Below are 15319 nucleotides of genomic sequence, written 5' to 3' on the forward strand. Positions count from 1 at the left end.
ACACTTTCACCCCGTTCTTCTTCAGAAATGTGGTATTGCCCTTAGATATGTATTTTTGATCATTGTCATATTGGAAAAGCGCACGTCTGCGAAGGGTGATGGTAGCGTCTTCTCTTTCAATATAAAGCAGTACATCTGTGAATTCATGATGACATCAATGAAATGAAGCTCCCTGACACCAGCAGCACTCAAGCATGCTGCCATTACCATGTTTCATCATAGGCATCATGTAGTATTTTTAATTATTCTCACTTTTGTGAAGTCATTCAGTTTTGAAGCAATGAGTTCCAAAAACATTTATCATAATCTCATTTTTCCAGAACATGGAGTCCCAGTATTCTTCATATTTTTCTTTATGAACCCTGTCAAATTGTAGGTCGGCTTTCTTTTTCATGGCCTTCAGGAGACGCTTCCTTCATGGATGGCACCAATACATGCCATTTCTCTGCAGTGTGCACCACATTGTGTGTCAGGAAACACTCACCCTGGATTGGCCTTCTACTTTAGCTAACTACAGTGAATTTGCATGTCGATTTTCTTTTACTTTTCTCGTCAGAAGACGCTTAGGTGTTAACTTCTGTATTTGGCCTGATCATCTGTGTGAGATTGTTTCAATTTCACCGTTGTGGATTTTTGAATCATTTTTGCTACAGTATTCTGTTTAATAAGTAAATATTTTCTTATTTTCTTGCAGCCTTCACCTTTCTTGTGTAAAGAATTGTTTTCTTTCTTAGGTCTTCTGACATTTCTCTTCCATGTGGTACCATTGCTGACAGCATGAATTGCGAAGGATTTTTCTTTGTTAAGCAATTCTTTTCTTTAATCAATCCACTGATGAACATCTGTTTAATAAATAATTAGACTTACCTGTTGTTACGGTCTTGTTAATTAGAATTTTATAGTCTAAACTTTAGCTTTGCTGCCAAGACTTTTCTTTGACGTGTACTCATTTTTGCAGCATGGTCTTGAATTGAATGAATTAATTAGGAAAATTGTTTTTTTTAGATTATGCAAAATAACAAATCTTGTTTTCAATCAATTGTCCACATTTCTTGGAGTAAATTGTAGTATGGTATCCCATCGAAAATGTGTTGATATAATAAACATACGGGGATAACTAACTTTTAAAATATCTGCACATAGATTTAAAAAATGTGGCACCGCAGCATTTGAGAACTAATCAAGGTTAATTACTTGTAGAAAAAGATGCAGGATTTAATATAAAGCCCCTAAAATGTTTTAATCAGTCAGATGCCCTCTTCTTGGCACTAGAATGGTGGCTCTCTTGGCATATTTAATCAGGTTTATTAGGCACCATTATAGCACTGCAAGCACATATTTTCATAGTTCGCGCTTACCATTTATAGTTTGTGTATCAGTCATACATTTTATAGCTCCAATGATGAGCAATTCGTCTAATATTCTTCTGTAAAATGGATCGAGGAAGGGACAGAACTTTCAAATGTAAAAGCCTCTTTTTATCTTATAGAATGGACAAGATCATTTCTTGAAGCACCATGTATCCTACAAAAAATAGTAAATGTCCTCCTCTCATAATAGAGATTGGAAAGCTCCAATGTAACCCAAGCTATAATTAATCAAGCTAGTCTTTTTTGCATTCTTGAGACCCTAACCACATCTATATTTGAGGCTCCCTTTGAAGGCTCCACATTCTGTTATTTTTACTGGAGTAACTGGTGCTGCATGCCGCATTATTGTTTTGTAAAATGACATACAGTAGAATGAAAATTTGATAGACCCCATTATAGGTCAATGTGGTCCATCTAGCTCTGATAGTGTAAATAATGTAATGGATATATTACTGTCATGGCAGAGAATATGTAATGATCATATGAACCAGCCTAAAGGCTACATGTACCATGATGGATTCATATCATGTGTCCTCGCTCAGATTTGCAATGACAGCATAGCTTTTTCTAAAAATTGCTGGTGTGTGTCATTCTCACATGTATGTACGACATTTACAGGATTCCCCCATTATAGCAAGAAAAAAAAGCAAATGTCTTGGTGGAATAGACAAAAATGGATATCCATAGCTAGTCATATGTAATGTGATATCTCACAGGACATAAAGTGCAACTGATAATGTGAGAAAATAAATTCATTAACTTTAGAACAAGAACTCAAACACAGAATATTAGCAATAGGAATACTAGCATTGTCTAATGAGGTTTATGTGCTCCCCTGGGCTTCCCTATTGATTATGCTCTGTAAATTACTAGACACTAATCCTTTAATTCACCTATATGAGTATTTGTGTGGGAGTGTAATATTATTTTTCCGACCTTGCAAAGGTGCTCAGTTTTTGAAATGATGATTTTTTAAATGACTGTAATTAGGAGCTTTGTTGCTTGACATCACACAAAATACAATGCTATGTATTATTCAACTGAAAGCCCTTATATAACATTTATTTTACATTCTACTTTGTTGTAATATTTTATATTTAGTCCCATTGTCTGAAATGATTAACTTTTCAAATGTGGATCCAAATACAGTTGTCATTGTGATATGAAAATTGGTTGCTAGGCCATTTTGTTTGGTCAATGCAGAGCTCATATCACGCTGATTTCTCTTTTTATGTTTTAATTACTCTGACTTGGAAAAAGTTCTTTATATCTACATATAGCACCCCAGAAAATCAGTATTCATATAGCCCCCTTTCACTCACTATATTTCAACTTCCATTCAGGTTCCTCATTCTTGCCTGCAGTTGCATTCAACATTAATATGCTAATACTGATCATTCCCACTGTTTCTGGAGGAATCATCAATGTAATGGCATACTGCTATTCAGTGAACAACTTTATTTTAATGAAGTTCTACGAAGACAGCGAGTTTAAAAAAATCTTTGTTACAAATATAACTAAAAAGTCACATTGTTGCTTGAGTTTTGATAAAAAAAATATTTAGAGGAAGCAGCTTTATATCTTTAATCAAGCTCTTTATAGCTTGTTGGGCTTGTTTTGTCTTTAACCCCTTAACGACCGCCGATACGCCTTTTAACGGCGGCCGCTAAGGGTACTTAAACCACAGCGCCGTTAATTAACGGCGCTGTGGAAAAAGTAAATAGCGCCCCCCAGAGTCGGATTTTCTCTGGGGTCTCGGCTGCCGGGGGTAGCCGAGACCCCAGAGAACATGATTTTGGGTTTTTTTTTACCGACCCCGCATTTGCGATCGCCGGTAATTAACTGTTTACCGGCGATCGCAAAAAAAAACAAAACGCGATTTCTTTTTAATTTCTCTGTCCTCCGATGTGATCGCACATCAGAGGACAGAGAAATGGGGTCCCAGGTAGCCCCCCAATACTTACCTGTCTCCCCCGGTGCTCCTCGTGGCTCCCGATGGGCGCCGCCATCTTCAAAATGGCGGGCGCATGCGCAGTGCGCCTGCCGGCTGGCACCAGGAGAATCTTTGGGGTCTCGGCTGCTGGGGGTAGCCGAGACCCCAAAGAACATGATCGGGGTCGGTTTTACCGACCCCTGTTTTGCAATCGCCGGTAATTAACTGTTTACTGGCGACCACAAAAAAAAAAAAAAAGCAAAGTATAATTCTCTGTCCTCTGATGTGATCGCACATCAGAGGACAGAGAAATAGGGGGATTCGGGGACCCTATTATACTCACCAGTGTCCCTGGGTTCTCCTGCTGCTCCTCCTGGTCTTCTTGGCAAAAGAAAATGGCGGGCGCATGCGCAGTGCGCCCGCCATCTGTCGCCATCTGCCGGCCGGCAGGAGAAGAGCAGTTGGGGCTAAAATTAGGGTTAGGGCTAGGGTTAGGGCTAGAGTTAGGGTTAGGGCTAGGGTTAGGGTTAGGGCTAGGGTTAGGGTTGGGGCTAAATTTAGGGTTAGGGTTGGGGCTAAATTTAGGGTTAGGGTTGGGGCTAAATTTAGGGTTAGGGTTCTTTAACACTTACGTCGGTACGGGGCCGTCGCAATGCGTCGGCCCGACATACCAACGCACGTTGTGAAAATTGTGCACAACGTGGGCAGCGGATGTAGTTTTTCAACGCATCCGCTGCCCAATCTATGTCCTGGGGAGGAGGGGGCGGAGTTACGGCCACGCATGCGTGGTCAGAAATAGCGGACGCGACGTACAAAAAAGTTACATTGAACATTTTTTGTGCCGACGGTCCGCCAAAACACAACTGATCCAGTGCACGACAGACGCTACGTGTGGCCATCCGTCACGATCCGTCGGCAATACAAGTCTATGGGCAAAAAACGCATCCTGCGGGCACATTTGCAGGATCCGTTTTTTGTCCAAAACGACAGATTGCGATGGATGCCAAACGACGCAAATGTGAAAGTAGCCTAAGGGCTAGGGTTAGGGTTGGGGCTAAAGTTAGGGCTAGGGTTGGAGCTAAAGTTAGGGTTAGAGTTGGGATTAGGGTTAGGGTTTGGATTAGGGTTGGTATTAGGGTTAGGGTTGGGGCTAAATTTAGGGTTAGGGTTGGGGCTAAATTTAGGGTTAGTGTTGGGGCTAAATTTAGGGTTAGGGTTCTTTAACACTTACGTCGGTACGGGGCCGTCGCAATGCATCGGCCCGACATACCAACGCAGGTTGTGAAAATTGTGCACAACGTGGGCAGCGGATGTAGTTTTTCAACGCATCCGCTGCCCAATCTATGTCCTGGGGAGGAGGGGGCGGAGTTACGGCCACGCATGCGTGGTCAGAAATGGTGGACGCAACGTACAAAAAAGTTACATTGAACGTTTTTTGTGCCGACGGTCCGCCAAAACACAACTGATCCAGTGCACGACGGACGCGACGTGTGGCCATCCATCACGATCCGTCGGCAATACAAGTCTATGGGCAAAAAACGCATCCTGCGGGCACATTTGCAGGATCCGTTTTTTGTCCAAAACGACAGATTGCGACGGATGCCAAACGACGCAAGTGTGAAAGTAGTCTAAGGGCTAGGGTTAGGGTTGGGGCTAAAGTTAGGGCTAGGGTTGGGGCTAAAGTTAGGGTTAGAGTTGGGATTAGGGTTAGGGTTTGGATTAGGGTTGGTATTAGGGTTAGGGTTGGCATTAGGGTTACGCTTGGGATTAGGGTTAGGTTTGGGGTTAGGGTTAAGATTAGGGTTGTGATTAGGGGTGTATTGGGATTATGGTTAGGTTTGAGGTTAGGGTTGAGATTAGGATTAGGGGTGTGTTGGATTTAGGGTTTTGATTAGGGCTATGGTTAGGGTTGACATTAGGGTTGTTTTGGGGTAAGGGTTGTGATTATCGTTAGAGTTAGTGATTAGGATTATGGATCGGGTTGGGATTAGGGTTAGGTGTGTGTTGGGGTTAGGGTTGGAGCTAGAATTGGGGGGTTTCCACTGTTTAGTTACATCAGGGGGTCTCCAAACACGACAGCCAATTTTGCGCTCAAAAAGTCAAATGGTGCTCCCTCCCTTCTGAGCTCTGCCGTGCGCCCAAACAGTGGGTTACCCCCACATATTGGGCATCAGCGTACTCAGGATAAATTGCACAACAACTTTTGGGGTCCAATTTCTCCTGTTACCCTTGTGAAAATAAAACTACAAAATCTTTTTTGTGGAAAAAAAAATATTTTTTTATTTTCACGACTCTGCATTCTAAACTTCTGTGAAGCACTTGGGCATTCAAAGTTCTCACCACACATCTAGATAAGTTCCTTGGGGGGTCTAGTTTCCAAAATGGGGTCACTTGTGGGGGTTACTACTGTTTAGGTACATCAGGGGCTCTGCAAACGCAACATAACGCCCACAGACCTTTCTATCTAAGTCTGCATTCCAAAACGGCGCTCCTTCCATTCCGAGCTCTGCCGTGCGCCCAAACAGTGGTTTACCCCCACATATGGGGTACCAGCATACTCAGGACAAATTGGACAACAACTTTTGGGGTCCGATTTATCTTGTTACCCTTGTGAAAATAAAAACTCGGGGGCTAAAAAAATCTTTTTTGTGGAAAAAAAAAATTATTTTCACGACTCTGCATTCTAAACTTCTGTGAAGCACTTGGGCATTCAAAGTTCTCACCACACATCTAGATAAGTTCCTTAAGGGGTCTAGTTTCCAAAATGGTGTCACTTGTGGGGGTTTCCACTGTTTAGGCACATCAGGGGCTCTCCTAACGCGACATGGCGTCCAATCTCAATTCCAGACAATTTTACATTGAAAAAGTAAAACGGCACTCCTTCTCTTCCAAGCTCTGCGGTGCGCCCAAACAGTGGTTTACCCCCACATATTGGGTATCGACGTACTCAGGAGAAATTTCACTACAACTTTTGTGGTCTAATTTCTCCTGTTACCCTTAGGAAAATAAGAATTTGTGGGTGAAAAGATAATTTTTATGTAAACAAATGCAATTTTTTTATTTTCACGGCTCTACGTTATAAACTTCTGTGAAGCTCTTGGGGGTTCAAAGTGCTCACCACACATCTAGATAAGTTACTTAAGCGGTCTAGTTTACAAAATGGTGTCACTTGTGGGGGTTTTCCACTGTTTAGGCACATCAGGGGCTCTCTAAACGTGACATGGCGTCCGATCTCAATTCCAGCCAATTCTGCATTGAAAAAGTCAAACGGCGCTCCTTCACTTCCAAGTTCTGCGGTGCGCCCAAACAGTGGTTTACCCCCACATATGGGGTATTGGCGTATTCAGGAGAAATTGCATAACAAAATATATGGTTACATTTCTGTTTTTACACTTGTGAAAATAAAAAAAATGATACTGAATTAAAATGTTTGCAAAAAAAGTTAAATGTTCATTTTTTCCTTCCACATTGTTTCAGTTCCTGTGAAGCACATAAAGGGTTAATAAACTTCTTGAATGTGGTTTTGAGAACCTTGAGGGGTGTAGTTTTTAGAATGGTGTCACACTTTGTTATTTTCTATCATATAGACCCCTCAAAATTACTTCAAATGTGATGTGGTCCCGACTCCCTAATAAAAAGGTGTTGTAAAAATGAGAAATTGCTGGTCAAATTTTAACCCTTATAACTCCCTAACAAAAAAAAATTTTGTTTCCAAAATTGTGCTGATGTAAAGTAGACATGTGGGAAATGTTATCTATGAACAATTTTTCGGGACATATCTCTCTGATTTAAGGGTATAAAAATACAAAATTTGAAAATTGCAAAATTTTAAAAATTTTCGCCATATTTCCGTTTTTTTCATAAATAATCGCAAGTAATATCGAAGAAATGTTACCACTAACATGAAGTACAATATGTCATGAAAAAACAGTCTTAGAATCAGCGGTATCCGTTGAAGCGTTCCAGAGGCTTTAAAGGAATACCTGCAGACTAGTCTTGCTGCAGGTCATATAAGACCCTCTAAGTCCCCTGTGGCAGTAGGGTTCTTTTTTGAAATAAGGCCGTGTCTGGCAATGAATAGAAGAAAATACACTGGAAGGTCATTTTGAGTGTCTGGTTATGCCTTTCAGCCTTACAAATGCTTCAGCGTTCTTTCAAAATTTCATTAATGACATCCTGAGGCCGTTGATCAGTAGGAGTATGATTGTTTATTTGGATGATATTTTGATCTATTCGCCCGATCTGGAGTCACATTGGCAGAGAGTCCGTGAGGTTCTGCAGATTCTGAGAGAAAACACACTCTTTGCTAAACTGGAGAAATGCGAGTTTGTGGTACAGAAAATTAGTTTTTTTGGGTACTTTGCTTCCAGTGATGGTTTTGAGATAGACCCGGTTAAGGTTCAGGCGGTATTGGAGTGGCCTAGACCTGAATGCTTGAAGTCGATTCAGAGATTTTTGGGGTTTGCTAATTATTATAGAAAATTAATAAAGAATGTTTCTGTTTTATCGCAAAACCGCTTACTAATCTTACTAAGAAGGGTTCCAATACTGTCCAATGGTCCCCTGAGGGTGTTAAGGCTTTTGAGCATCTCAAGGAGAGGTTTAGCTCTGCTCCTGTTTTGATCCAGACAGATGACAATAAGCCATTTCTGGTAGAGGTGGATGCCTCATCAGTAGGAGTGGTGGCTGTTCTGTTCCAGGAGGGAGAGGATGGGGTGCATCCCTGTGCTTTCTTTTCTAAGACATTTTCAGAGGTGGAGATCAACTACGATGTTGGGAACCGAGAATTGTTGGCTATTAAGCTTGTGTTTGAGCATTGGTGACATTTTTGGAGGGTGCTAGACATCGTATACAAGTCTTTACTGATCATAAGAACCTGATCTATCTGGATGCTGCTAAACGTTTGAATGCCCGTCAAGCTAGGTGGGCATTGTTTTTTGCCGGTTCCATTTCTCTGTGACATATATCCCTGGGACAAAAAATGTTAAAACTGATGCTTTGTCTCGAAGTTTCTCCCCAGCTGTTAAAGGGACACTGTCACCTGAATTTGGAGGGAACAATCTTCAGCCATGGAGACGGGGTTTTGGGGTGTTTGATTCACCCTTTCCTTACCCGCTGGCTGCATGCTGGCCGCAATATTGGATTGAAGTTCATTCTCTGTCCTCCATAGTACACGACTGCGCAAGGCAAGAATGCCTTGTGCAGGCATGTACTACGGAGGACAGAGAATGAACTTCAATCCCATATTGCAGCCAGCATGCAGCCAGTGGGTAAGGAAAGGGTGAATCAAACACCCAAAAACCCCGCCTCCATGGCTGAAGATTGTTCCCTCCAAATTCAGGTGACAGAGTCCCTTTCATACTGAAAAGGAAGAATCTATTCTGCAAAGAGGGGTGGTGGTGACAGCATTAGGTTCTAAGTTGGAAAATAGCATTCTTAAAGCCCAGGATGCAGCACCAACTAACACTCCGTATGGGAAATTATTTGTGCCTAAAGCCCTGAGGAGAGCTTTGTTTACAGAATGTCATGAGTCTTGTTTGGCAGGTCATTCGAAACAAGAAAGTCAAAAGGTCATAGTTTCTGGTGGCCGGGTGGCTAAGAGAAATTGTCAAGTGGGTGCATCAGTGTACTGTGTGCGCTAGGTCTAAGGCTTCTCAGTTTGAGATTTCATGCATTCTTGATTCCAGGTGGAATAGAGGAGGGTTACAGTATCTTGTGTCCTGGAAGGGTTTCGGTCCCGAGGACAATTCCTGGGTGAAAGCTGTGGATGTCTGAGCCTCAAGTTTAATTAAGGCTTTTCACAGGATATTTCCAAATAAGGCCCGGTATATAGGATCCAGGGGATCCTCGTAAAAGGGGAGGTACTGTTAGAATCTGTTTAGTTTGTGTCTATCTGCCATTTTCTTGTGGAGTTCTGGGTGCTGGTCTTTTTCCTCTGGTGCTGGGTTTGTCTTGGGTCAGGTGTTTGTATCACTCTTTATTAACCAGCACCTGCCTCCCATTCCTTGCTGGACAGCAGTGTTAATCTGTTTGAGCTCTAGATTGGTGTTTTACTTTGTCTTCTACTGTATGTGTGTTATTGTGCAGTGCTGGTACGTCTGGTTCGGATAGCCTTAGTTTTTGTTTTCTATTGGTTTCTGCAGCCTTCTCTGTCTTTTCTATTTGGAGGTGACCCATTTTTGTACCCAGTCCTTAGTTCTTTTAGGGAACCCCATCCCCTCTATACGTCTTCGTCTTCGCTTGAGATTAAAGTAGGATCTTCGGTGGGTCTATTCGCAAGGAATGGGTCGCCCACTCCATCATTGGGTTTCAGCCTAGTCATAGTGCAGGGTCAGTTTTCCCCCTTCTACCTTAGTCCTGTGTTGAAGATCCGTAACACCAACAAAACAATGACCCTAACCACACAGCTAAAATAACAAAGGAGTGGCTTCAGAAAAACTCTCTGACCATTCTTGACTGGCCCAGCCAGAGCCCTGACCTAAACCCAATTGAGTATCTCTGGAGAGACCTGAAAATGGCTGTCCATTGTCCACCAATGTTCACCATCTACATTGCTATTTTGTTCAGTCAAGATGGGGTGCAGAGTGTACATTAATCTGAAAAAAATGAACTGTTTTGAATTTACCAAATGGCTGCACTGAAACAAAGAGTGAAAAATTTAAAGGGGTCTGAATACTTTCCATACCCACAGTATATATGTATGTGTATATATATATATATATATATATATATATATATATATATAATTTAACAAAATTTGTGGATTGAATGTTCATTATTACACACTCAGAGTATAATAAACATAGTATGTTAAAAAAAAATACTCATCACTACTCAGCTGTCTGGCTGCCGGCGTTATCTGCCTGGAGTTTGTCTGGCTGCCAGCGTTATCCACCTGGAGTTCGGTCCTCTGCATCTTTTGTTTCCATCATTGTGCATCACATCTTTGTGTCTTTAGGCCGGGATTTCTGGGTTTGACCATGCCACAGAATACACAACCTTCTGAGTGACTTCTGAGACTTGGTCATGGTAGGAATGCCTTGAATAGAATGAAGACACGAAATTTGCAGCGTCCGACGATGGAAAGAAGAGGCATGGAAAACAAGATGGCAGGCAGTGATCAGCATGAGTAGCTAGACAGATTTTGGATGAGTATTACATTTTTTTAGCCTTTTTCCAACCCTCTTTGGCTCAGCAAAAGTTCAGCCAGCTGTGCACCATTCCTACAGAGTTAAATATAAAACAATTATAAAATATTAGTAGAATTCAATTCCACACAAATAAATTTGCTCATCTCTACTGAAAGCCAGACTCACAATCGGTAATATGACATCTGCTGCATTTTAATTGCAGCATGATTGACCAGCGATGACATCATCGAGGTTCCCAGTCGGTATGAAATGCGGTGACCACAGGACCGTGGGAAAATGCCAGTGATGAGGTCACCACAGATTAGCCCTGGCTTCGATGATGTCTCCGCTGGTCAATGATGCTGCACTTACAGCAGTTTATTCACCAGTGGTTCTCAGCCTGGACAGTCGCATCTTGGCACTGTCCAGGTTGAAAACTATCTATCCCCCAGACATGGATTACAGCATGGGACAGAGCGACAAACAGGTATGGTATATTGTTGTTTTTTATTTTATTTTTTTTGCAGGAGATTAATGGCTTTGGTGGAATTAGATGTTAGGTGAGTATAACTGTGTTTGTTATTTTTAAATTAAAAAGGAAAAGTGTGTTTTGTTTTACTTCTAATGAAATAGTTTATTGTGTCTGTCTTTATTTACAATGCAACTATGGAATTAGTAATGGACAGGTGTCTCCATTACTAAGCCGTGGGCTTGATGTCACCTGACAATGCAAAGGTGACATCAACACCACAAATATTAACCCCACTTGCCACCGCTACAAGGCAAGTGGGAAGAGCCATGTAAAGCTTCAGAATTGGCGCATTTAATAGATGTGCCTTTTCTAGGCAGCTGCAGGCTGCTATTTTTAGGCAAGGGGATGATTTATATCAATGGCCCCTTACCAGCCTGAGAATACCAGCCCCAAGCTGTCAGCTTTAGCAATGTTGGTTGTCAAATATGGGGGGACTCCACAACATGTTTTTTACAACATGTTTTTTAATTATTTATTTAAATAGCGTGTGGACCCCTCAAGTCTTGATAACCAGCCTTGCTGAACCTGACAGCTGAGGGTTGCAGCCCCCAGCTGTGAGTTTTGTCTGGCTTGTTGTCAAAAATAGGAGGGAACCCAAGCTGGGTCTTTCATTAACTTATTTAGTAATATTGCAGGCAGCCAGTGAGGGATACCCCCATCATCCACTCCTGCTGTCACTGTTATTTGAGTAGGTTGATGGGAGTAATAGTCCCAAAAGCCACCATCTGCTGTCATTGTTCTGACTTGAATAAAACTCTCATCATTCTCCACTGCTTGCGCCAATCACCGGCAGGGGAAAATGATGAGAGCAGTCTTCAGCACCCGCCGCCGGGGATCAATGCTTACTGTAGCACTTCTTCCCAGCGGCCGTCCGTGTGGTATTGATGAGGCACACATGAGCCACACGTGTGCCGCAAGTATTACACACACAAACAAACGGACTCACGGACACAGGTATTGTCAGTACCGGTTTTTCCGGTACTGGAAATAAACAGAAGTGTGAAACCGGCCTTAGTGAAATGAGAAGGTACAATTAAAGTACTTAGCGTATAAATTGTCCAATATATTGGCATAGTACCTTCATTTTTTTACAGTCCAAATTTCATACATTCAATGTTTGCATATACCTTAAGGGTATGTGCACACGTTCCAGATTATTCGCGGATTTTTCGCATTTTTTGTGCATTTTTTTTGGTGGATTTTCACTGCAAAAACACTTTAAAAAATGCATACATTAAGCATGCCATCATTTTTAATGGTTTCCGCAATTTTTGTGCACATGTTGCGTTTTTTATCCGCAAAATAACGCATGCGGAAAAATACACAGCATGTTCATTAATTTTGTATTTAGCAGATTTCCCACTATATTATTGCTTTGGGAACCTCCAGAAAAAAAATGCAAAAAATCAGCACAAAATCCACACAAAAAAGGCGCAAAATACGCGCAAAATTCACCATAAAAACGGGACAAAAACGCATGCAGAATTCCTGCGGAAAACCTCGTGATTTTCTTAGGAAATTTCTGCATACTTTCCGGACGTGTGCACATAGCCTAACAGTTACAGAGTGCTGCTGTATTCTTTTGTTTGTATGTATGTATCTGTCTGTCTATCTACAGTATTTGTCCTATGTAATTTGTGCTTTTAAAGAGTTATTGCTAAAATTTTAAAGGGGTTGGCCACTACAAGAACAATCCCTTCTTAAACTAAATGTTCAACCCAGATAAAATAATAAAGCCTATACTCACCTCCCGTGCCGGCTCCGTTCCCGCTGTGTCGGCACTCGCTCTCCCCGTGGCTGGACTGTGATGCGGTGTTTTGACATGTGACACCGGTGCCAAATTAGAGCTGGCATCACTGTCTCTCGTTCAAACTGACCATGAAGAAGAAGGGGCTTCATGTTCAATGTGTATGAAGGTGGGGACAGTGACACCAGCGCTGATTGGGTGCCGGGCATCATGTGTCATCCCACTGCATTACAGCCCCAGGACTGCGAATGCCAACACCGCTGTAACGGAGTCAGCACGGGAGGCGAGTACATACTGTTAGGGTTGGCGGAACGCACCAAATATATAATTTATTAAATGGAATTGGTGCGTTCGCAACCCGGGATCCACCGTGCAGGAAAGCACCTGCTGCTAAATAATGGCGGCTCTATATGGCGGTATATACCAACTCTGTTAGCTTCACAGAGTAACCGCGAGAGGAAAGCTCTGTGCCCTGTTAGACTTTCACAGAGGCACAGGCCAACTACCCAGATGTGAGCAGTGAGTGGTCATGCATGCATTCAAAACTCCTCGCCGGAGATGCCAGCATTCTAGGGGCTTATTTCAGCCGGGTCCCTGAACACACTTATACACAATCTCCTCGCCGGAGGTGCCAGCATTCTAGGGGCTTATTTCAGCCGGGTCCCTGAACACATTCAAACACATGACCACATTGACGCAAAGCATATAGCATAAGACGATACTAGCGCATGGCCGTGCGGTCATGCGCAGTTTATATAGTTGCAGCACAGGAAGCTGCTACTGAAGTTTTTGCCCTTTCAGGACCTTCCAGAAGGACAAATGGAAAGTGCTGCAGTACCTGAGCATGTTTTGCCCTTTCAGGACCTTCCAGAAGGACCAATGGAATGTACTGCAGCACCTGAGCATGTGACCGAACATGCGGCTCTCGACCTCCAATGGGAGACCCTGCCCTGGGCATGCTCAGTGTGAGTAAACAAGGACTTAGTCCCAGAGAGGCTCGCTCGCCGCAGATCAGTGCAGGGTACCATAGGAAAGCCAGAAAAGGCAGTAGTGACCCTATGCACCGAATCAGCCCCAGCGAGACGCTAGGAGCGACGTCTCCGCTGAGCAGAGCCCACTGCGGCCGATACCAAATGGGAGACCGCAGCAGACACGGATCGAGATTCCCCCTGTGCAGCAGAGGAAACTCGACTCCTAACACATACTTTATTATTTTAATCGGGGCTGAACATTGCGTTTAAGTAGGGGTTGTCCTAGTAGTGAACAACACCTTGAAGTTGTCCCCTATTTGTATGACAGGGAATAACTTATTGGTTGCTTGGTGTCCAACAGCTGGCACCTCCTGTGATACTGAGCTTGGGGCTCTAAAACCAGGAAAGCGGACTCTGTGTTTGGTTATTATTATTTTGCAGTACCATAGATAATGAAACAGTGGAGGTCATGTGCACCTTTGCTTAAATTCAAAATGAGATTTAGCAGAGCCTAGTTTTCAGGATCCAAAGCCCTGATCTTAGCATTGCTGAGTGAGTCCCAACATTTGAACACCCAGTTATTAATGAATTATTCCCTATTGCACAGACAAGTGAAAATATAATATTTAAGAGTACATAATATGTATTAATGCCTATGTCCTTCTTTGGACTTTTCTTGGATAAAAGTTGATGTTTGTTTTTCCTTCCATTCTGTGATGGCTTTTAATAGATTCCCAATAATTATGCTCCAGACCATAATTGCTTTATTGAGGGGTGAAAATCTGCAGTTATAGGTTTCATTATTGCCAAGCAGGCACCAATGTGAAACTTGGAATGACACTAATTACAGTGGTTTTCTTAGGTAAATAGGTATATATATATTTTTAATAATGTATTCCCTGTAACACAGTCAGGATCAGTATCCCAGGCAACAATGCGTATTTGCAATGCTGAGAATAAACTAAGAATAAAATGAGATGATTTGCTGCCAATGGAGTAATAAAACATTTCAGATAACATTATACAGTAACAGGGTCAGTTTATTTGTCTTGAACCGTTTGAGTGAATTAGTTAATTTCCATCTGTTAATTTCACACTGTATATGTTTCCTCTGTTCCAGAACACACCAGTGGGAACTCCAATTTATATTGTGAATGCTACAGATCCTGACCAGGGAACAGGTGGAAGTGTCTTATATTCCATTCAGCCTCCCTCCAGTGTGTTTGCTATAGACAGGTCCCGGGGCATTGTGACTGTCATCAGTCCGCTGGACTATGAAACCACTGTGGCATACCAACTTCAGGTTAATGCAACGGTAAGTCGTCCACACTGTCTGGAAGCCATTTTTTGCTTTCATTGGCTCTGCAGAAGTAGAGTCACCACTGAAACTAATTAAAGGAACATTTAATTAGCATAACAATTTTACATTTGCATATGTAATATCCGATAAAATGAAATAGCAAGCAAATTAAAAGAGCAATGCATCTAAAATAAGGAGGGCATGGGACAGGTTTAAATTATCAGAAAAATATTAGTTTGCGATCTAGGAAAAGACTAGGAAGTATTAGACCTAACAAGGTTACCTCACCAAAACTTAGAAGTAATATATTGTTATTAGAACATGTGCCACTTTAAC

The 15319-nt window shown here is 42.1% G+C and overlaps 1 protein-coding gene across 1 annotated transcript in view; it reads left to right on the plus strand.

Annotated features, from left to right (window-relative positions):
- CDH23 (cadherin related 23) overlaps positions 1-15319 on the plus strand; it is a 1839731-nt gene that overhangs the window by 759079 nt on the left and 1065333 nt on the right. Inside the window, exon 7 of the mRNA XM_069753216.1 lies at positions 14804-14998. Within this exon, the coding sequence (XP_069609317.1) occupies positions 14804-14998 (195 nt within the window). The remainder of the gene's footprint in view (positions 1-14803; positions 14999-15319) is intronic.

Source organism: Ranitomeya imitator, chromosome 2 (assembly GCF_032444005.1).
Source record: "Ranitomeya imitator isolate aRanImi1 chromosome 2, aRanImi1.pri, whole genome shotgun sequence".
Lineage (NCBI taxonomy): Eukaryota > Metazoa > Chordata > Amphibia > Anura > Dendrobatidae > Ranitomeya > Ranitomeya imitator.